Below are 23,177 nucleotides of genomic sequence, written 5' to 3' on the forward strand. Positions count from 1 at the left end.
CTTATGGAAAGAATAAATGCATTACATTTTGTTTAGTAAATAAGTGAACATACAGACGGGTGACAAATTAAAGGAAAAATCTGAATAAATGAGTGGAAGAACATAATCAATGCAGATGCTTCCATACAGGTGTACTGATACAATAAACAACCTATCAGTCCCAGAGGTATGTATAAAAACGCTGTGCAGGACCAGTCAAGGATCAAAATCACTTTGAAGGAGGGTTCATTAATTGGACGGCACAGATAGCAGGGGCTTCAGTCACAAAGACTGCTCAACTGGTTAATGAGGTTTTTCCTATAATTTGTCACCCATCAAAAACAAAAAGTGTCTCAGTAAGGTGTTGGGCCAAGAGACACCAGCTTCAATGCGCCTTGGCATAGATTCTACAAGTCTCTGGAACTCTACTGGAGGGACGGAACACCATTCATTCAAAAGATATGCCACAGAGCATAATAGGATGTTAACTGTATCATTCAATATACCTGTATGGTAGGGTTACTGTACATGAACCCTTAAATTCTTCAGGATTTTTTTTCCCGTCTGTATGTACTGAGTAGGCTGTGTGTCTTTACATTCAATACCTCCTATGTGGCCTTAATGAATAATAACAATGTGACATCTACTAAAGAACTAGTTGCTCTGCTTAAGCATACATGGGCCATTATGATAAAGCCTTTTCAGCCCAATTCAAGGTCTTACAGATTTTCTCTTCCATCTAAAACTTGTAATTGTCTGAAAAGGCCCAATAGATTTCATGGATTTACTGTGTATCAATCAATCAATCAAATGTATTTATAAAGCCCTTTTTACAACAGCAAATGTCACAAAGTGCTTTTACAGAAAAACCCAGCCATAAACCCCAAGGAGCAAACAACAGTAGTGTTGACTTTCAGTGGCTAGGAAAAACTCCCTAAGAACGCTGAATGGACAAGGACAGGGACAGCGACGGGCCCCCCAAACCAGGCACTCCGCAGGTTTGGACCAGGACCTCATGTCCTCCTAAAGTTTAAAATGGGAGGAGACTGGGAAAATTCAGAAAATGCATTCCTCATATCAATAAAGATTTATAGTGGAGAAGGAGAACTTAGTGGGGAAGGAAAACTGACCCTACTCCCCCAGCACAATAGTATAGCAGCGTAACACTTTGGAACTGAGACGGGGGGGTCCGGCGACAATGTGGTCCTACCCCAGGGAGGCCCCTGATAGTGCCCAACAGGCAGGAAATTAATCCACCCACATTGCCAAGCATCAACCAAAGGAACACCCACCAACCGCATTGGTGGGAGGGCATCCCAGTGGCGAGGAGAACCCACCTGGCAAGACAGCAAGGGTGGGCAGTATCAAGCCTTCTGGTCACCTTCACGCCCCCGGGCCAGGCTACACCTAATCATAGACTGTAGACATGAGTCTTTAGTAGACACTTAGTTTGCATTTCTAACCTTAATTGGCACATCATTCCACAGTAGTGGAGCTCTATGAGAAAAGGCCCTGCCTCCGGCTGTTTGTTTAGAAATTCTAGGTACAATTAAAATGCCTGCATCTTGCGATCGTAGGTTACGTGTAGGTATGTATGGTAGGTAAGTAGGAGCAAGTCCATGTATTGATTTATAGGTTAATATTAAAACCTTAAAATCAGCCCTAACCATAACAGGCAGCCAGGGTAAGGACGCTAGTACAGGAGTAATGTGTTACATTTCTTTTGTTCTAGTTAGGATTGTAGGAGCCGTGTGCAGCACTAATTGAAGTTTATTTATTGATTTGTCAGGGTAACCGGAAAGAAGAGCATTGCAGTAATCTAGTCTAGAAGTAACGAAAGCATGGATTAGTTTTTCTGCATCAGTTTTTGATAGAAAGTTTCTGATTTTTGCAATGTTTCGAAGAGGAAAATAAGCAACTCTTGAGACATATTATATATGTTCATCAAAGGAGAGGTCAGGGTCAAGGGTAACGCCGAGGTTTCTTACAGTTTTTTGGGATATGAAAAATTTATTTGTTAAACAGAAAATCAACTTTGTATTTCCTTAAAAACTTCCAAGAATGTTGCTCCTTTCACAACCTGAAGAATGCCATTTTAGTGATTCCATGCACATTATGGCCACTACTCCCTACCTCTTCCTCCATTTGAAAAAGAAAAGTTTGTGTGTATGCCACACCTCTTTTCTTTTCCACACCCCAGTGTGCCTGTGCTCTATAAAGGCATCCACTCCCTACCCCCATCACTTCTCTGGGACAGACACTGACCAACTCATAAGACGTTCAACTACAGAAGTGCTTGGAAATGGAAGGAAACAAATCTCGCACCAATGCCCCAACCTACCTGGCATGGTCCATTTTCAACACTTTATGTTGCTGTCTGCCACTTGGAATTGCTGCAATAGTTTGCTCATGCAAGGTAAGCAATCCAGAATTCCGACTTAGTTATATAGCAGTTATTAAAATATTAATATATATATATATATATATATATACCTTAATATATAAATATATATATGTATATATATATATATATATATATATATATATATATATATATATGAGTAACAAATTAATAATGTGTGTGATTACAACAATGTTGGTTATGAAAAATGGGATAATGCATTAATTATCCCCGTTATGTGTTTGAAGGCGGATAATGCAAACGAAGTTGGGGCGGCAGAAAGAGCAGCAGAAGCATCCAGGACAGCCAAGATACTCAACATCATTGGACTTGTTATTGGAATTGTAATGATCATCATTATTGTTGTTCTGAATTTCATACGTACATGAGGAAAGACCAATGTCTTTGTACCTTTTTACCATTGCATTCCTGGGCATTTGTAGAATATATCAGATCAGCCCTGAGGAAGACTAGCTAATCCCCTAATCAAGCCCCAGTGTAAATAAATACTCTGAAAGCAATTATTATGCCAGTGCTTACAGTGTATAAAGGAAATAGAAGTTACTGCTTTGAGAAAATGTTTAAAGATTTCACTGTATGAATAAACACATCAATTCAACAAAACCTAACTGACTTTGTTTTCCAAGACAGAAATATTTATACAAGCTGTATTATCACATTAATTTGTCCAAAGTCAAGACGAATTATTATAGTTGAAAGGTTAAAAGACACATGTGTCTTCCCACAGTGTTCTGTGACAACAGTGTGTAAAACTAAGAGATACACACAGACAAAATCACACTTCACCGCTATGGGTGAGAAGTGAGTCAATAAGAGTGATAATACATTTTAAACATGTTTTTTATGAAGTTAAACATTTATTTTGTTCATCGTAGATTTACAAAAAGTTAAGAGAAAAATTGCGGAGCAATGCAACATGTTCTGGTATTAAGTTCATCATTTTATATTAAAGGGCAAGGCCCTATTCGGGAGAATCATTGAGCAACATTACTATTCCTCTTCTGTTCTTTGCAATCATCTTCCTTGTTGCCTGAGCTCTTCTCTCTCAGAAGCCTCTCAACATAAAGGAACACAGATGCTTCCCGGGGCTTCTGCAGAAATCCCTCCCCCTCCTGCAATAAAAGAGAGACATGGTCAATTGTGAATGCCACAGATTACATGTTTGAACTACAGCACGCATGTAGAATGCTCTGCCGCATTTGGATGGTCCACAATAGACGATTTGTTGATTGTTTCTAGCAAGTGTCCAGTTATTTCTTTTAAATCCCTCCAAATGAAGTTATTACTTTTAAACCACTCGGTTACTCACTTTCTGACAAAGCATACCCTGACTGGGCCTCTGAAGTGTTTGCAGCAGGGAGGAGTCACATGGCATGCAGGTCTGTGGAGCAACCCACTCCCGACCCAATATGGAACTCCCTAATCTTGACTGGAGTAGCTCCCCGAGGCATGCTTGAAGAACCTAAGGAAAACATTATTGAAGTCATCATCTTAAGTAAATGTCATTACCAGGCTTATAATTGCCCTGTTAAACTGGTAAGTGATATCATTGTGGCCACCATTTGTTTAGTTTTTGGGGGGATTTAGCAGATGCTATAATTGATATTGATTTACAGGAGCAATTAAGATGAAGTGCCTTGCTCCAGGGAAATTGTTTCTTTTGTTTACCTTGTCGCCACAGGCATAAGAACTAGTTAGTGGCCACTATGCAATTGGCAGCCCCATAAACCATACATCTTTAAAGGAAACATATGTAAAATTCATATTTTGGTTATTATATCTCCGTATTGTTAATATTTTTCTTTTTCATACAAATACTAACATGTGCCAAATGGCAAGAGGAAAGAATGGAGAGAAAAAATAGGACCTGCCATTCAAACTACTAAGGTCGAGGGGGTTGTAAAGTTTTGGACATGTATGGCTGTCACTGGAACTAGCTCACTGATTTAGTGACTTATGCAGACAGCAGTAGGATGAACTTTGAAGTGAAACATATAGTGAAACAGTGAAACATGTAGTGAAACATATAGTGAAACAAACAGTGAAACAAACAGTGAAACATATAGTGAAACATATAGTGAAACAGATCCAACCAAATAACTTAAAAACCTCAATGGACAGCACTTCACCTTGCGGCAGGCCAGTGACCAGTAACCTAGGGATATATTTAGGGCCTGCGGTGGAATGTTCTTGACTGGCAAAGTCAAATACCCAATCTGAATCAAACTGAGCATGCTGGAGACAAGAATGAAGGCACACATGCTACAAATGACAATAAATACAGAGGAACAGAGCATGGTGATGATCTGGTCAAATATGACAGGGTTGCAGTTCTGGGTTATGGTGGCACTGAAGGATAAAGGGTTCCTGGTAGCTTCACGTTTAATTATCACGTTTAATTATGGAAGTCTTTAGCAGTAAATTTGTTTATTTTCTTCTCCATGCGTTTTTTGACTTTTCGCAACAAAACCTTTGATTGTTCCGGTGGTCACACCTCAATAGTTTTGTTATATCAAGAGCTTTGCATCTGTCTGAAAAGCATTTAAAAAAATGCGACTTCAGTGTCAGTTAAATCTCTTTTTTGGCCCATTTTACCTGAGGTCATGAAGCTGCCTAATAATTATGCACACCTTGATATTAGGTGTTATTCACTGTTGCCAAACCCTCCCTCATTACACAAACACATGTCACCTGAAAATTATTTAATCCAATGAGCATTCAAGTTTATATGGTTTGGAGTTGGAAAATGTCCATAGGAATAATGATACAATTTGAATCCTCACTTGCCTAATAATTGTTCACGCAGTGTATACCCTTGAATGTTTGGCCTTGTTACAAACACACAAGGTAGTGTCTGTAAATGGTAATTAAAGGTGAATGGCAATTAAAGGTGAATTTCCCACACCTGTCAATTTTTAAATTGCAATTAGAGTCTGTGTATAAATATTCAATTAATTTGTTAACTCTCACGTGGATGCACTGAGCAGGCTAGATACTGAGCAAAGGTGAGCAGAAAAGAACTGTCAAAAGACCTGCGTAACAAGGTAATGGAACTTCATGAAGATGGAGAATTATATAAAAAGATATCCAAAGCCTTGCAAATGCCAGTCAGTACTGTTCAATCACTTATTAAGAAGTGGAAAATTCTGGGATCTCTTAATGCCAAGCCAAGGTCTGGTAGACCAAGAAAGATTTCAGCCAAAACTGCCAGAATAATTGTTCGGGATACAAAGAAAAACCCACAGGTAACTACAGGAGAAATAGAGGCTGCTCTGGAAAAAGACGGTGCAGTTGTTTCAAGGAGCACAATAGGACGATACTTGAACAAGAATTTGCTGCATGGTTGAGGATTCTTCTGCAAATAAGCTGCGCATGGGACGTTCTTGGACCTTCCAGCATGACAATGACCCTAAGCACAAGGCCAAATTGAACCTCCAGTGTTTACAGCAGAAAAAGATGAAGGTTCTGGAGTGGCCATCACAGTCTCCTGACCTTAATATCATCGAGCCACTCTGGGGAGATCTCAAACGTGAGGTTTATGCAAGACGACCAAAGACTTTGCATGTCCTGGAGGCATTTTGCCAAGACGAATGGGCAGCTGTACCACCTGCAAGAATTCAGAGCCTCATAGACACTTATTACAAAAGACTGCAAGCTGTCATTGATGCTAAAGTGGGCAATACACAGAATTAAGAACTAAGGCTATGCAGACTTTTGAACAAGGGTCAGTTAATTTATTTATTTTTGCCATGTTTTGTTTTATGATTGCGCCATTCTGTTATGACCTACAGTTGAATGGGAATCCCATAAGAAATAAAAGACGTGTTTTTCCTGCTCACTCATATTTTCTTTACAATTGGTACATATATTATGAATTCTCCAAGGGTATGCGCAATTTTTAGCACAACTTAATTTCACAGACAGGAAACTACAGAGGCATTTTGGTTGATTGTGAAGGAAATGATCATTCCTCTTGACACAGATTTGCATGTGAAAAGTCTGTGTATAATGATTTGTTTTTGTGTACACCCAAAATAATTTTGAGGTGAATAAAAATTATAAAACACTACAAAAGTTGGGACATTGCATATAGTTGGGACATTGCAAATAAAAACATTTATTCCTATCATTGAATATAGTACAAATATAACATATCAAATGTTGAAACTGAGACATTTTATTGTTTTTAGAAAAACACATGCCCATTTTGAATATGATGCCAGTAACATTTCAAAACTGTGTTGCATCACCTCTTCATTTAATAATAATAATACATTTATTTGTATAGCACTTTCCTAGTACAATTAGACAAAGTGCTTTACACACAATAAAAATTGAAATACATGCATTCCCATTCTTGCTTTATAGGATTTCAGCTGCTCAGCAGTTCAGGGTCTTCTTTGTCGTATTTTTTGTTATATGAAGCACCAAATGTTTTTAATGGGTGACAGGTCTGGACTACAAGCAGGCCAGTTTAGCATCCAGACTCTATTACCACAGAGCCATGCTGTTGTAATTCTTGCATAATGTGATTTGGCAATGTCTTGCTGAAATATGCAAGAAATTCCCTGAAAAATATGTTATCTGGATCGCAGCATATGTTGCTCCAAAACCTGTATATATTGTTCAGCATTAATGGTGCCTTCACAGATGTGAAAGTCACCCATGCTATGTGCACTAATGCACCCCAATACCATCACGGATGCAGGCTTTTGAACTGTGCGCTGATAACAAGCCGGATGGACCCTCTCCTCTTTAGCCCAGAGGAAGAGGCGTCTGTGATTCCCAAAGATAATTTTAATGTTTATTTGTCAGACCACAGGACAGTTTGGCACTTGGCTTGGGCAGAGAGAAGGGCCCGAAGATCACAGCCATCCAATATTTTTTTTGGGCTTTTTCCCTTGCATACAGAGATTTCTCTGGATTCTCTGAATCTTTTAAGGACATTATCTACTGGAGATAATGAGATCTCCAAACTGAGATCTATGTTGAGAAATGTTATTCTTAAATTGTTGCACTATTTACCCACTACTTGCCCACGCAACATGTTGCTGGCTTCAAATTCAAAGTGGGCATACATTTTTCAAGAAACAATAAAATGTCTTGGATTCAACATTTGATATGTTGTCTTTGTACTATTTTCTAATGAGTATAAGGTTTAAATGATTTACACATTCTGTTTTCCTTTACATTTTACCTAGAGTCACAACCTTTTTGGAAACGGGGGTTGTAGTATTATGGACATTTTCTGATATTCTTTCACAATGTAAAACATTGTGGTATTGCTTTTTTTTTTTTGTAATGTATCGATAATGAAAAAATAAAAGACAGCAGTAAGACAAGACAGGTCCCAGCTGTGATGTAATCACATAAACGCAAACAAACACAAGAAAGTGTTTTGAGAAATGACAGAGGCTGTCTCCAAAATGACCCTTTGAACCAGCTTCCGTTAGGCTTTGCTCAAAAGTAGCGCACAATGTAGAGAACAGGGGGGGATATTTGTGACAGAGTTTGGCTGCACCTGGAAGAAAACCCGTTGGAAAGCAGGACTGGAGTCGGAGCACATGTCGCCGACGGCGATGTGTGACAAACAATGTAAAAGGAGTAATGAGAATCCTCCCACTGACTGCAGTCTCTGCCGGCGCACGAACACTGTCTGCTCAGCTTCCTACCAACAACAACAACATAGGTTAACATGGAACAGATGTGGGACAGACGCCAACGTTAGAAAAATGGCAAGACCACTAATGGATAACAAGACCTTGCTATCCATTATGTATTTCATCCTGAAACTCAAAAGGGGCAACATGTACGATTTTCACTGTACTACTGCCGTATATACAAGCAAAAAAGAACAAGGACAGACAAGAAAGAGAAAAGTCATGTTATTGTTTAGAGGCAGGATTCTACACAGGACCCCTTTGATGCTATCTGTCTTTTTCATTCGCACAACAGCATAGAAACACATGCATATATACGCACATGCACGCACGAACACACACACAAACACACAGGCACACACAAGATACACACAACACAATAGAACATTGGACGTCACCTTGTAGAAAAAGGAATTTCGGAAGGCGTTGTTTTTATAGTTATTGGATGGGAGACTAGCTGCAATCTGGAGTGACACTGCTGGAGTCTACGAAAGGAAAAGTATGAACTGGTGAACAGTAAGGGCATTAGTCTGTTGACTTGAAAGATGAGTGGATCTATGTATGACATGTCACTTAGCTCTGTCCGTGTGTTTTGTAGAAGAGCGACTAACCAGTTTGAGAGTGTGTAGTGTTTGCAGAAGGAATAGTCCATGCTGGTAGACCAGGTATTCTCTTGGATTAAGATTATGTGGATCAAAAGGGTGCAGATTTCCTTCACACTCCCACTGCGCATCCAGGTAGTCAATGAAAGAGCTCCCACCACCTGAAACACAGTAAAAGTCGACTAACCTAGACTTATTGAATTAATGTCAAACTTTTTTTTACCAGTTCTGTCTAGTTCAGCACGCAGGGTTATCTATTCACACTGAAATCAGCAAAAGTAGTAGTGTATTTCAAGCAATGGGAATTTCAAGCACTGCGTATTATCACAAATGAAGAGTAAAACATTTTAGGTTGCAGATTCAAATGTACAGTCTGTTATGTGGAGTGTTGTGTATGGGACATGTAGAATGTATTACTAAAGCCTCAAAGCAGGTGTTTCACGATTGTGTTTGTTTTGCAACAGCAAGATTGTCCGGTTAACTTCAATTGGTTTTCATGGTAAATTCATGTATTTTTGTAGTTCCTTCAAGCTCTACCCCATCTGGATTCAGTCAAGATGGTTGGTTGCATTTTTGTTGCTTAATTGTGTGAGCCAGTAATATTCCTTTCACACTCAGCCTAAACACCAGCAATATGACTTTGCCATAAATTATATTCAGTCTTTTTTAGATATGAAAGGTTCTTGACTGGTTTGGCAAAGACAAAAGCCAATACATTTGTTTTCAGCAAAGGACCAGGTCTGTTTTGTCGAATTATTTCGTGCCTCAGCTGTGTATGAACGGAGCAGTAACTCAGGGGATGCATTGTTTAACGCGAAATTCCAAATAACATGTTAAAATTAAGGTGACATGTAACTGTAGTTTTGAAGACCTGGTGAACCCTAAATGCAACTTCTTCAGTTCTCAAACTGTGATCCCTCACCAAGTTGCATATCCTCTAAAGGACTGAGAAAAAAACAGGTCCGCAGCCATTTCATATGAGTTTAAACACAACCCTCCCCCAAGTAAGGCCCCTTCCCCCTTAAGCTAAACAAAGACCGTGAAAGGAAATAATGACACACTGTTGAAAATCAAAAGCAGCTGTGGTGCTTCTACGGCTCAGAACAATTTTTTGTATTTCTCCAATGATTTGTTGGGGCCAATTTGATTATTACAAAAGTCATCTAACAATGTCTTCATTTGTGAAGTACATATGATTGCTTTGCTTGGCAAAAAAAAATCTAAAGTGTTTGGCCATCCTGCATCAGTCCCATAACAAAGCATTTTAACAGATGCTTTCTGAGTTGTTTTTAATGCTTACATTGCTGTCATTCAGAGCTGGTCTCAAACATGCACTTCTATACTGTGTAAAATCCAAGCTATGTTGTACATGGTTACTCACTTAAAGAAAAACATTTTAAGTTAACGAGGTGACGAGTTCTTAGATGCATGACTACACAGAGGCTGAGCTCTACATCTAAGGTCATGTTCTCTCTAATCGTTTCCATAGAATTAGGAATTAAAACACTAATCAATAAGTATATTAAGTCATACTCAGTAATTTCATATGATCTCTATGTTGTTTTTCTCCCAGAGACTTAACAGCAGTTTCATTATTGCCTTCCTTTGGATGTTTTGGTTATTGGTTTTGGAACGAGCTATCTGGTGAATTAAAGTTTGCCACAGGAAACAAATATAAAAAATAAATAAAAACAAATCTGTTGTCTTTTGTAGTGTATGGTGCTGGAGCAATGTACAGGTCCTATTTCATTTCTAAAATGATTTGGCCAACTGCAACCTACATCGGAGCTCCTCCCTCAGTAGTCCTGTGTCTCGGGCCCGGGCCTTCAAACTCTGCTCCACTCCCTTTAACAGCTGGAAGACTGGGGATATCTCCAACAGTTTATTCCACTCCTCCTCTGTACGGGAAACATAATCTCAAAAATTAAGGTCCATGAACCGAACGTAGCACTTCTGGTATTTGTATCATGTATCCATTTTGTGTCGCCCTCAAGCTGGAGATTTTGATCAAAGCAATGGCCTGTAACTGAAACAAGGCCGTTTATTTACCTGACAGTGTAGGTACACAGACGTGCGATGGAAGGACAGATTCTTTCAAAGGCCGGTTTTCTGTGAAGGAGACATCTTTAGCAAAACGTCATACATATGATGAACAGAGGGGAGAACACACCAAGCGGAATATTTTACCATGTGACTGGATGTCAGAGGTGGCTGTCTTTCTGTGAGCGTTCTGTGAGGGAGGCGGGCTGGGCTGAGGGACATTGGGACCTTTAAGGTCCTTCACTGGGTCTCTCAGAGACTGAGTGGAGATCCCTGCACGAAAACATTTAGCTGTTCAAGTCAGTACCGTTCACTTGATCGTATGACTGACTGTCACTTTTTCACATGTCATTCCAATGTCCTTTATTGCTTGCCCTTTGAGGTTTTGGCTGCGTTAAATATATCCTCCGCTGTTACACACTCAACAGGCGATCGTGAAAGTGAAAGCGATAGTGATACAACACATGCAGTTTTTTTTTTTGGTGGCAACCTACAGCATCAGTGTTGCCAGAATCGCACATGCCCCAACCCACTGGGCCATTTGAACTAGGACGGCCACCATTGACCATGCTTACCTTTCACCTCAGGCCCTGACTCTGTCCAGGCGTGGGAACAGGCCTCCAATCCAAATGTCTGTTTTGTTGACAAACCTGAAAACATTTTCACATTTCATAACTTTCTTTGTGCAATGTACTCCATACTTTCTTGGATGACGTCTTGCCTTTCAATGTCACTTTTTTTTGGTTTTCAAAACGTCTACAGTTTGTTTTTAGGGGCACAAGACTAATTCCAAAGACCGGTGAGGACAGACTAGATTAACCTTGCCACTGTGGCGGGCACGGAAACACACGTTATCGGTAAACATGTACAATGTGTTGACAATCTTTTCTATGCGACGGTCTCAACGAGCCTGGAGGTCTCATTTAAATGGTCATAAAAAAAAAAGTGTTGAATTGCAATGTGACACATGCTGCAGTACCACAGATTCGCTGACGGAAAGTACCGGAAGAGAGACTCTGTTGTTTGTTTTCCTCCAGAAGCTGAAGGAGTTGCTCCAAGAGAGCCAGGGCTTTCCGTTGCTGCAGTGATATCCACTTCAAAGAGTTACTGGGGACTGTTGGCCTGGCCAGACCAAACTCCATGTACCAAGAAGAGCCTGATAACACAGACTGTGTGCGTGCGTGTGTGTGTGTGTGTGTGTGTGGTGGGGGAGGGATGGTAGGGAAAGTAGGAATGGATACATTTATAGATTTCTTTCATTAAGGTAGTTACAGTAATTGTATCTTTCCTGTGCTTTCTGCTTGTTCTTACTTGAGCGATGTCTCCACGAAACTGACAGAGTTCTCGTACACAGTGCAGATCTGTTAGAGCTGCTTCTAGTTCTGTCTGCCGGTAATTAAACTGCTCCCAAAGTTCTCTCAGCCTCACTTTCTGGTCCTGAGCGACACACACACACACACACACACACACAGAGGAAGGATCCAGAACAGCCACTCAAGAGACAAACTAAGTTCTGCTGCAGAACACAACAAACTCTACCTCCCCTAAATAACATAATCATCATCGTTACAAAAAGGGATACACATTCAAACATTCTGTGTTTTGTTAGATCTGACCATGACATGAAAAGGTTTCATCCGCTCTCCTCTCTGGGCTGTCCATCTCTCATGGTCTCGCTCAAGTTTTTCCACACAAACGTTCACCCTGTCCAGACCCGCCACCAGACCTGTGTGCCAGCAACACTGCTGTTCCCACTCCTTCTCATCACCTGAACACAGACACACAACTTTATTTTATTTTAAAATGTAAAAAAATAAAACATTTGGATCATCTTTTGACATCACTACAGCAAGAGCAAATTATTCCAGATATTAATATCACAAGCTATGCAACAAAAGAACAGGGGGAAGGGTTACTGGCTTGTTGTTAACTCTGTTTGTGCAATTGGGCTGTAGCTGCTGGCAATACTCAGCCCTCATTCAGGGGGGTTGCGGTTTGTGGGTGTCCCTTTGGTTGATGCCTGGCAATGTGGGTGGAGTGATTTCCTGCCTGTTGGGCCCTGTCTGTACCCCCCCTTTCTCAGTCCCAAGGTCTTACGCTGCTATACTGTTGTGCTGGGGGATTGGGTCAGTTCTCCTTCCCCACTAAGTTCTCCTTCTCCACTATAAATCGTTGTTGATATGAGGAATGCATTTTCTGAATTTTCCCAGTCTCCTCCCGTTTTAAACTTTTGGAGGACATGAGGTTCTGGTCCACACCTGCAGAGTACCTGTCCCTGTCCTTGTCCATCTGGTCATACTTCTGACCTAGTCTAAATTTAAATAGACTCTGGATTTAGCCCACTTGCATTTATAAATTATTCCAATTGGACTCTTAATACCTCACCTGGCACAGCCAGAAGAGGACTGGTCACCCCTCTGAGCCTGGGTCCTCTCTAGGTTTCTTCAAAAATGTCGGCCTTCTTAGGGAGTTTTTCCTAGCCACTGAAATTCAACACTAATGTTGTTTGCTTCTTGGGGTTTAAGGCCGGGTGTTTCTGTAAAAGCACTTTGTGACAACTGCTGTTGTAAAAAGGGCTTTATAAATACATGTGATTGATTGATTGACTGAAGAACAAAACCTTTCAATGTAACCTTGAGCAAATCCCTATCCCCACTCTGATGACTGGCCAAAGTTATGACTGAAGTTAGCCCTGCTGTACCTGCAGTGAGGATGAGCAGAACATGAGGAGGCAGGATCAGGGAGAGGTCTGAGAGCTGGGATGCCTTCCTTTGGGCTTCTGCCTGCCCTGTCTCCTGAAGCCAAGACGCCGCCTCCCTCAGCTGCCTGTCCGTGTCGGCCCAGTGAGTCTGCAGCACATACTTCTCATATTTTAACCACCGTTTGCTCCCCTTTTGCGTGAGGTAAACTCTCTTCCTTTCTCTCTCACACACACACACACACACACAAACACACACACATTCCTTGTTTGTTGAGAAGAGACAAAGCCCCATCCATCTGCCTCCTCCCGAGCCAAGCTCACGTCACCTGCTCAGATTCCTCCTGAGTGGCCATATGGAGACAGTGCTGCAGAGCTGCATCCAGGTCACCCAGAAGCTCTTCCTCCTTCTGTTTCTCCTGCTTCCAGAATCTACTCCTCAGACAACACTCCTTCTGCAGTACCTCCACCTGGCATCCATATCGCAGAAACAAAACAAATCAATTAGTTCAGGGTTTCCAAAACTCTGATTTGGGGTCATCTGATTTGAATATGGTGTTGCAAGTATTATTTTCTGTTTGTTTCACAGAACCAGGGTTACGTTAGTAATGTCTACATGCAGTTGTTGGCCAACAGTTTTCTTGCTAAGAATAAATTGTGTGTTGGGAGTAGCAAATGGCTCTAACTGGGGAGGACAAAACCTAGCTGGGTTTGAAAACAATTGAGCATGTATGAGACTGGTATATTCTTTGTTGGTTGTGACAAGTCAGAGTTCCCTGTCAAAACAAAACACCTATTGCTTTGATCGCATTGGCAGTTTGAAGTGATTCAAACCCCATATTCGATTTCAATCAGATTTGTTTTCAGAAATCTAAACAGGCAAAAACAAAATGAAAATCGAATGTCAAGCATATTCCACATTCATACGTGATACTAAATTGGATACAAATCTGATATCTGGCAATGTGACTTGTTATAACAATGTAATTACAGAAGTTAGAATTTGAAATAATTAGTTATTTTTGTTGCCTAACATTTACAAAATTGTCAGGTTGAGAAGACACTGATAGCTGCTACATGCCATTCATATCAGCTGATAGCGTAGTTAACATGAAGTTGTTTTTAACTGTCATTCGGTGGATGGTTAATGATTACATAATATTGTGGTTGACATCCATACAAGCATCATACTAATTTTTACCATAACAAAGTGTGAAATACAGGCAAATAATAACCTATATTAAATATAGGCTAATGCCATGACATTTTCATTATTTGGATGGAGTTCCATAAAGCTCTAAAGCATTTATGTTGACTCAGACAAATCCCAATTAATCACATATAAATTCTGTTTGAACAGTTTGTGCTGACAATAAACACAACTGATTTGTCATACAACATGCCATAGGGATTCAGAAGTTGTTAAACTGATATGCAGTGCATTTGGAAAGTATTTATTCAAAAAATGATTACATTTATATATATATATATATGTATATATGTATATATATATATATATATATATATATATATATATATATTAAAAGTATTCAGACCATTCAAAGCCATTTGTTGAAGCACCTTTGGCAGTGATTACAGCCTATAGTCCTCTTGGGTATGATGTGTGGTAGACATTTTCTTATTCTGTAGTATAATAATAATATCATATTGTTTATTCTAAGTATAATCCAGTCATTTAGTAATGCCATTGCGTGTTTCAGCTCTGCTCACAGACTGCTATAGTTTTGGTTAAACTTCTCAAGGGTTGTAAACATCTTGTTATCTTGTTATCTTGTTATCTTTCTAAGCCAAAGACATGTAGACTAACCAGGCAAAGGAGGGGGACACATTGGGCTCTACTGAATGTATAAAGGCCTGAGCTCAACCTTCAGAGGAGTGCTTTTGACCTGACTCTGCTGAGTGTTGTTAACTGCTCCAGGTTTGCAAATCTTGAACAAAGCTTTACTTGTGAAAATAATCTAAAGTCTCTGTGCCTTTCCCATTTAGTAATTTCCATGACAGATGTTACAAGCTTGGCACACCTGTATTTGGGGAGTTTCTCCTATTCTTCTCTGCAGATCCATTATTCCCCTCAAGGTCTATCAGGTTGGTTGGGGAACGTTTGCTGCACAGCCATTTTCTGAGATGTTTTCTCCAATGATGCTGAGACTGGTTCAATTCCGGGCTCTGGCTGGCCCACTCAAGGACATTCACAGACTTTTACAGAAGCCAATCCGGAGTTTATTTGGCTGTGTGTTTCACACCAGTCTGAGGGCCTGAGCGCTCTGGAGCAGGTTTTCATCAATATTCTGTCTCAACTTCAACTACGCTCCGTTCATCTTTCCTTCAATCCTGACTGGTCTCCCAGGCCCTGCTGCTGTAAAATATCCAAACAGCATTATGCTGCCAACACCATGCTGTCAGGTGCCTATTGATTTATATGCTGTTTTTGCTTTTTCATGAAGGGGTGTTGATGAGGAAATAATCTACTCAGTGAAAGGGCCTGAATACGTCCACAAATGCTGTGTAAGTAAAATGACATTTGTGTTTCAGGAAATAACTGTGTCTACCTAATCTTGTACCAGGCAACTAATTATCCGTTATGGCCAATGCATAAATCATCTGGTGATAAGCTTTATTGAAACAGGAAATGACAGTTAATTCTAGTGTGATTGCTGATGTTTAATGCAGTTTATTTTTTTTGCTGAAGATCCTATCTCCATCAAGTCCTTGCTTTAACAGAAAGCCATCATGACACCTTTACTTGGACTCTCATCATACAATTCAATAACCTTTTTTTACTTGGTTGAATTGCAAAATAAACGTTAAAGTCCCAAAGAATTTGAGAACTCCTCAGTTAGGCATATCTGATTTATGGTGTATCATTCAAGTGGGGGCCATATTAGAACACATGGAAAACAATGAAAACACACCATGGGGAAGCAACCCTCTGTGATCACCTGGCCCTGTATCAAGTACAGCTCCGGAAAGAATGAAGAGACCACTGCACCTTTTTCTTTCCTTTCCAAAAAAGTTGAAAAGGAAAGTTTTGAGTGAGGAACAGAAGGGTTCAATTTGCAGCGGTCTCGTAATTTTAACCCTTCTGTTACTCACTCTAAACCTTCCTTTTCAACTTTTTTGGAAAGGAAAGAAAAAGGTGCTGTGGTCTCTTCTTTTTTTTCCAGAGCTCTATCAACTTCTGCCAAGATGGTTTACAAAGGTTTTAAAATGTCTGTTGTGTAAAAAGATCTTCTCCCACTCACCAGCACACTGTCAGTGCTCCCTCCCAGTGCCAAGCAGTATGAAGCCGTAACCGGGACGACAGTCTGTCTGGACACATCGAGGCGCGCCCCCACGACTGCCGCCAGGACCCCTGTTACAGGGTCCACTGTCAGGCCCCCGAAACGAATCGCAACCAGTCCTGTCCAATAGCATAGCACAGAAATACTGAATCGCAAAGTATGTATGGTCCAGAAAAGTAGGCATCCATCCACTTATCCATCCATTTAGACATTCATCCATCCACTTTACAATCCATTTAGACATTCATCCATCCACTTTACAATCCATTTAGACACTTATCCATCCATTAAGACATTCATCCATCCACTTTACAATCCATTTAGACATTCATCCATCCACTTTACAATCCATTTAGACACTTATCCATCCATTAAGACATTCATCCATCCACTTTACAATCCATTTAGACATTCATCCATCCACTTTACAATCCATTTAAAAACGTATCCATCCATTTAGACATTCATCCATCCACTTTAAAATCCATTTAGACATTCATCCATCCACTTTACAATCCATTTAGACACTTATCCATCAATTTAAACATTCATCCATCCACTTTACAATCCATTTAAAAACGTATCCATCCATTTAGACATTCATCCATCCACTTTACAATCCATTTAGACATTCATCCATCCACTTTACAATCCATTTAGACATTCATCCATCTACCGTCACCTTTGCCGTCTGCATCCTCCATGGTTCCTGCGAGAGGGACAGTGAGTCCTGACACAGGGTCCATCTGAGATCCCAGGACTGGAACCATCAGGCCAGAACCCTGTGGGTCAGGATACTCCATACCAGGCAGCGCCGGCAAGGAAAGATCAGTACCGGGAAGACGGATCTCTCCTAATGTGATACAAAACAGAGCGTAAGGGCCCTTAGCTCTAAATCACTTTTACCCACAAAGCAGTGGGTAAAAGGAGCCGACCAGAAAGAAAGATTGTTAAAAAACAAAACAGCCGGGCCTATTCATTCATTCATCTTTTTCAACTTCTCTGTCAAGGCAGGCCTAAACGTAATGTTCCCCCCACAAAAGATCCCCCAAAAATACAAAGTACCAGCAAAGCACCATTCGAATGGCTAACCTTGGACACCGCCATCCTGGGAGACGACACATGCCCAGCCCAGCAAGGTCTCCAGACGGCACAGGAGCTGCAGCCGGCAGTGCACCGCTTTCCCCCAGGCCTGCTCCAGCTCGCGGGCTGCAGCCTGGATCCGACCCTGCCGACCCATCTCCCCGGAGCCCGGGTTCTCCCTGACCACACGTAGGACGTCCACCAGGCGGCGACGGGCCACCAGAGTCTGGCCATCCAGTAGGGCCTGGAACCCGCCAGAATGAGGCACCAGCTTGCCGGCTTGGACGCTGCCGCCGGCCACCCTGACCGGCCTGCCGCTCAGGGGCTCGACAATGGCCTCGCCTAGGAGGAGACCGCCCACTGGAAGCACAGCTCCTGGAGGTAGGGAGATGACATGATGTGTAGGGCTAGGAGTATTTTCAGGGTTCAGAACAAGTGTTAAGATAAAACATCCTGGTCCTAATAATAATTGAACCAACAGTAAAGAGATTTTTTTTTTGTTGCTACTGCAAGGGATGCATCCTAAATATTCTACTTTGCGGCGCGATGAGCAGCGTTGTCTTTGCACCATCGACACCTGAAATTAGAGTTGGATTGGATAGTTAACGACAACCGGTACTTAAGGGTTTTTTCTTTTGCCCTTTTCTTCCTTTTCCACCCTGTACCAGGATGGCCTTCACACTGCACCCAATGAGCTGTACAGAGCCGTTAGTACGCAAAAAAAGAAATGCACATTCAGAAGGGTATATAAGACCCATCCCCTCCCTTCTGTTGAAAGGAGGCCACAGAGGTCCCTATTCCTCCGCATCCTGACTACTAGCCAAAACTCAGAGTAATGAGCAGTTAAGCATTCAGTACAGAAGTGGTCATATAAAGCAGATACTAAACTATTAGGCTGTTTTGCATAAACAGACTGGATAATGTTCCTAGTTACATTAAAGAACATTGAAGTTTACCACAGCAGTCCCTGGCTTTATTAGTGGCATCCATCAATGACATTGTTACCACAGTGACCATACATACATAGATACATACATACATACATACACGTCCCAACCAGATGCCTTAAAGTAGAACAGACACCATTTTAAGTACTTTTCAGATCTGGAGAAAAAAGGAAATCATAATATATGAAAAAAATGTCAAATAACAGTTGTATTTCGCTTAATTTGCTTTTTATGAGGTTTTAATGGTCTCTGTTTGACTGAAAATGTTGCATCGTGTGTTGCGGACACAGGCAGGTTTCTAGCTTTAGGTACGTATATTATCTGCGGATTGAGAGCAGGTGGGGGCAAAAGCATTTGTTAGAATTTTGTGAGCTGAGTGAATGCTTTTCTAATTATAAGTCACACTATTGCTACTTCCTCCCTTGAAATGAGCCTTGCCACTCCAACTGCCATCCCAATGTTGACCTTAAAATCATAATAATATAAATAATAATAAACATGTAGCTCACATTGTCATTGATTAAAATATTATCTCTACTTAATAATACTCCTCCATGAACTGCCACCTTAACATGGTGGAGGGGTTTGAGTACCCAAATGACCCTAGGAGCTATGTTGTCTGGGGCTATATGCCCCTGGTAGGGTCTCCCAAGGCAAACAGGTCCTGGGCGACGGGTCAGACTAAGAGCGGTTCAAAAACCCTTTAATGATGGAAAACATTTTGAGGACTGTGACGTCGCCCGGTATGGCGCAGCCGGGGCCCCACCCTGGAGCCAGGCCCGGGGTTGGGGCTCGTATGCGAGCGCCTGGTGGCCGACTAGAGATAGTTGGGATCACCTCTACGCACGGCTTGGGCTCTGGAACCACACTCCTTGAGAGAGGATGGACTCTTCACCACTCTGGAGTTGCCCATGGTGAGAGGCGGCGGGCTGGTGTGGGTTTGCTTATAGCTCCCCAGCTCTGTGTTGGAGTTTACCCCGGTGAACAAGAGGGTTGTTTCCCTGCGCCTACGGGTCGGGGATAGGTCTCTCATTGTTGTTTGTGCCTACGGGCCGGACGGCAGTGCAGAGTACCCAACCTTCTTGGAGTCTCTGGGAGGGGTGCTGGAAAGTGCTCCGACTGGGGACTCTATCGTTCTACTGGGGGACTTCAATGCCCACATGGGCAGCGACAGTGACACCTGGAGGGGTTTGATTTGGAGGAACGGCCATCCTGATCTGAACCCGAGCGGTGTTCAGTTATTGGACTTCTGTGCTAGTCACAGTTTGTCCATAACAAACATCATGTTCAAGCATAAGGGTGTCCATCAGTGCACGTGGCACCAGGACACCCTAGGCCGCAGGTCGATGATCGACTTTGTTGTCATTTCATCTGACCTGCGGCCATATGTCTTGGACACTCGGGTGAAGAGAGGGGCGGAGCTGTCAACTGATCACCACCTGGTGGTGAGTTGGATCCGATGGCGGGGGAGGAAGCTGGACAGACTCGGCAGACCCAAGCGTACTGTAAGTGTCTGCTGGGAACGTCTGGCCGAGTCTCCTGTCAGAGAGATCTTTAACTCCCACCACCGGCTGAGCTTCGACTGGATCCCGAGGGAGGCTGGAGATATTGAGTCCGAGTTGACCATGTTCTCCACCTCCATTGTCGAAGTGGCCGCTCGGAGCTGTGGCCGTAAGGTCTCCGGTGCCTGTCGAGGCGGCAATCCCCGAACCCGGTGGTGGACACCGGAAGTAAGGGATGCAGTCAAGCTGAAGAAGGAGTCCTATCAGGCCTGGTTGGCTTCTGGGACTCCTGAGGCGGCTGACGGGTACCGGCAGGCCAAGCAGATTCTGGCAAACCGTCCGGCGCCTCAGGAGAGGGAAACAGTGCCCTACCAACGCTGTTTACAGTAGAGGTGGGCAGCTGTTGACCTCAACTGGGGATGTCGTCGGGCGGTGGAAGGAGTACTTCAAGGATCTCCTCAATCCCGCCGTCACGTCTTCCATTGAGGAAGCAGAGGCTGAGGGCTCAGAGGTGGACCTGTCCATCACCCGGGCTGAAGTCACTGAGGTAGTCAAGAAACTCCTCGGTGGCAAGGCACCGGGGGTGGATGAGATCCACCCTGAGTACCTCAAGTCTCTGGATGTTGTGGGGCTGTCTTGGTTGACACGCCTGTGCAACATCGCGTGGCAGTCGGGGACAGTGCCTCTGGGATGGCAGACCGGGGTGGTGCCTCTTATTAAGAAGGGGGACCGGTGGGTGTGTTCCAACTACAGGGGGATCACACTTCTCAGCCTCCCAGGAAAGTCTATGCCAGGGTACTGGAGAGGAGAATACGGCCGATAGTAGAACCTCGGATTCAGGAGGAACAGTGTGGTTTTCGTCCGGGCCGTGGAACACCGGACCAGCTCTATACCCTCTACAGGGTGCTGGAGGGTTCATGGGAGTTTGCCCAACCAATCCACATGTGTTTTGTGGATTTGGAGAAGGCATTCGACTGTGTCCCTCGCGGTGGCTGGGCGATCCCTTAGAGATAGGGTGAGAAGCTCGGTCACCCGGGAGGAGCTCAGAGTAGAGCCGCTGCTCCTCCACATCGAGAGGAATCAGCTGAGGTGGCTTGGACATCTGTTCCGGATGCCTCCTGGACGCCTTCCCGGGAAGATGTTCCGGGCCCGTCCCACCGGGAGGAGACCCGACCTGGGAACGCCTCGGTGTCCCCCCGGAAGAGCTAGAGGAAGTGTCTAGGGAGAGGGAAGTCTGGGTGTCACACCCTGATGTGTTTCACCTGTTGTCTTGTCCCCACCCCTCACCAGGTGTTCCCGGTTCCCTATTGGCCCTGTGTACTTAGACCCTGTTCTCTGTTCGGCAGTTGCCAGATCGTCTTGTCTTTTACAGTCGTTTCCAGCATTCTATGTGTGCATCATCCAGTCTACCTGTCCTTCCATTCCCTGGATTACGACCCTTGCCTGTTTTTTGGATTACAAGCCTGCCTGCCCTCTCCTGTACCTTCGACCATCTGACCGCCCGACAACAAACACTGCCTGTCCCCCACCACGAGCCTGCCTGCCCTCTCCTGTACCTTTAACCATCTGACCGCCTGACAACAAACACTGCCTGTCCCCACCACGAGCCTGCCCACTCCCTGTTTGTTCATTAAACACTTTGGACCGCCCTCCTCTGCCTCTGTGTCTGCATTTGGGTCCTCACTCGTTCACCGTCGTGTCACTGGGCATCTCTGCTTAGACTGCTGCCCCCGCGACCCGGTCCCGGATAAGCGGAAGGTAGATGCAGATTTCTAATCACTTCCTATGACATTTCATGTTGGATTAATGAATCATATTTAGCTGATGTTGAGTTATCATTATTTCTGAATAATCTGCGTTCTAGGTACTGTGTCCAAAATCTCACAATTATTACAAACTATAGAGCTAGTATGAAGCCTTTCTAATAATGTTATTATTTGGCCATTCATGTTGTTACACAATCACAACTTAGATATTCTGCCATAGCTGTAGGCTAATTGTTCACATATACTTTTTGGAATCGTCTTTCTGGAAGATTCAGAAAGCTCACAGCTGGGTCAGCCCTGTCCCTACATACCTCCCCCCCCTTTGGGACCAATAGAGGAGGCATTTCCGGGGAAGCTCAGGGTGGAAAACCATTACAGAACAGAAGAGGAAGCAGAGGAAGATGGACAGGAGTTGGAGGGTGTCAGGGTGTCACCAAAATGTCAACCACCAGCATCCATTCTAACTTAACCACCACTGAGAGGCCCCTCCAGAGACAAACTGCCTCCACATTAAAGGGGCTTGTCTTTTGAGTGGTTCTCCTCATTAGAATTTATAAACATTGGAGTGAAAAATAAGATATTTAGGGTTGATATTGGATAAATAGAAGTATTTATAGGTATAAATATTTATTTACTCCTGATTACACATTGAAACAAATATTTAATGCTTGAGTCTCTGAAAACCTGTTAAATAGCATGATGGACTGAGATGTGCATGAAGGCGAGTATGTCCCTGCTCACTGGCTCCATCTGCTGGCCATCTATTATATTGGTCTAGAAATTAGGTATAAAAAATACCCTTTTCATATAATTAGAAACATCTTTCCATTCTTTTGTGATTAGTTACACTAGCAGAAAAAAGTAACATGGTGCCTGGAATGGGATTTCACTTTGCTCATGGATGCTGCATCATTGCATATTTGCTGGAATTGGCCACTGGAGGGACTAATTAGCCCCTACACCCACTATCATTTTCATTCGCTTAGCTTTGGTACACTTGTGTAAATAGTGGAGGCACGTGAACGCTTCAAACGGAAAGCCAAGGGCGGAAAGTGTTCAGATGGGATTTTGCAATAGCCTTGTCAGATGGACTGTGTCTTTTGTTTCTCTGTTTTCTCTGGCGCAAACCAGGCAGGCTAAAGTCTTCATCAATGAGATTGGACGGGTCCCATAGGA

The 23,177-nt window shown here is 42.7% G+C and overlaps 2 protein-coding genes across 4 annotated transcripts in view; one reads left to right on the forward strand and one right to left on the reverse strand.

Annotated features, from left to right (window-relative positions):
- Positions 1 to 2,214: 2,214 nt before the first annotated feature.
- LOC117594822 (synapse differentiation-inducing gene protein 1-like) lies at positions 2,215 to 3,004 on the forward strand. The gene is made up of 2 exons (XM_034293938.1): positions 2,215 to 2,395; positions 2,629 to 3,004. Exons 1-2 carry the CDS (start codon positions 2,282 to 2,284, stop codon positions 2,767 to 2,769), a joined length of 255 nt encoding a protein of 84 aa, XP_034149829.1. The 5' UTR covers positions 2,215 to 2,281; the 3' UTR covers positions 2,770 to 3,004.
- Positions 3,005 to 3,223: 219 nt separating this feature from the next.
- Positions 3,224 to 23,177, reverse strand: part of si:dkey-103g5.4 — a 39,074-nt gene continuing 19,120 nt past the window's right edge. For all 3 annotated transcript variants that reach the window (XM_013133519.4, XM_020050556.3, XM_020050551.3), the window contains exons 20-36: positions 17,796 to 18,161; positions 17,386 to 17,556; positions 16,665 to 16,822; positions 13,731 to 13,871; positions 13,405 to 13,552; positions 12,320 to 12,471; positions 12,015 to 12,140; positions 11,707 to 11,872; positions 11,279 to 11,353; positions 10,851 to 10,976; positions 10,713 to 10,772; positions 10,445 to 10,561; positions 8,673 to 8,824; positions 8,460 to 8,546; positions 7,923 to 8,069; positions 3,711 to 3,863; positions 3,224 to 3,513 (exon numbers count right to left, since the gene is read on the reverse strand). In XM_013133519.4, coding sequence (XP_012988973.4) covers positions 3,376 to 3,513; positions 3,711 to 3,863; positions 7,923 to 8,069; positions 8,460 to 8,546; positions 8,673 to 8,824; positions 10,445 to 10,561; positions 10,713 to 10,772; positions 10,851 to 10,976; positions 11,279 to 11,353; positions 11,707 to 11,872; positions 12,015 to 12,140; positions 12,320 to 12,471; positions 13,405 to 13,552; positions 13,731 to 13,871; positions 16,665 to 16,822; positions 17,386 to 17,556; positions 17,796 to 18,161 — 2,483 coding nt within the window. In that variant the 3' untranslated portion in view covers positions 3,224 to 3,375. The remainder of the gene's footprint in view (positions 3,514 to 3,710; positions 3,864 to 7,922; positions 8,070 to 8,459; positions 8,547 to 8,672; positions 8,825 to 10,444; positions 10,562 to 10,712; positions 10,773 to 10,850; positions 10,977 to 11,278; positions 11,354 to 11,706; positions 11,873 to 12,014; positions 12,141 to 12,319; positions 12,472 to 13,404; positions 13,553 to 13,730; positions 13,872 to 16,664; positions 16,823 to 17,385; positions 17,557 to 17,795; positions 18,162 to 23,177) is intronic.

The sequence above is a fragment of the Esox lucius genome, chromosome 1, assembly GCF_011004845.1.
Source record: "Esox lucius isolate fEsoLuc1 chromosome 1, fEsoLuc1.pri, whole genome shotgun sequence".
In the NCBI taxonomy this organism is placed as follows: Eukaryota; Metazoa; Chordata; class Actinopteri; order Esociformes; family Esocidae; genus Esox; species Esox lucius.

What these genes read in the sequence shown, in the direction of transcription:
- LOC117594822 (XM_034293938.1), top strand. Translation starts at nt 2,282, where the DNA reads ATGGAAGGAAACAAATCTCGCACCAATGCCCCAACCTACCTGGCATGG. An exon ending in CAATAGTTTGCTCATGCAAG is followed by an intron (nt 2,396 to 2,628) that starts GTAAGCAATCCA and finishes ATGTGTTTGAAG; the next exon opens with GCGGATAATGCAAACGAAGT.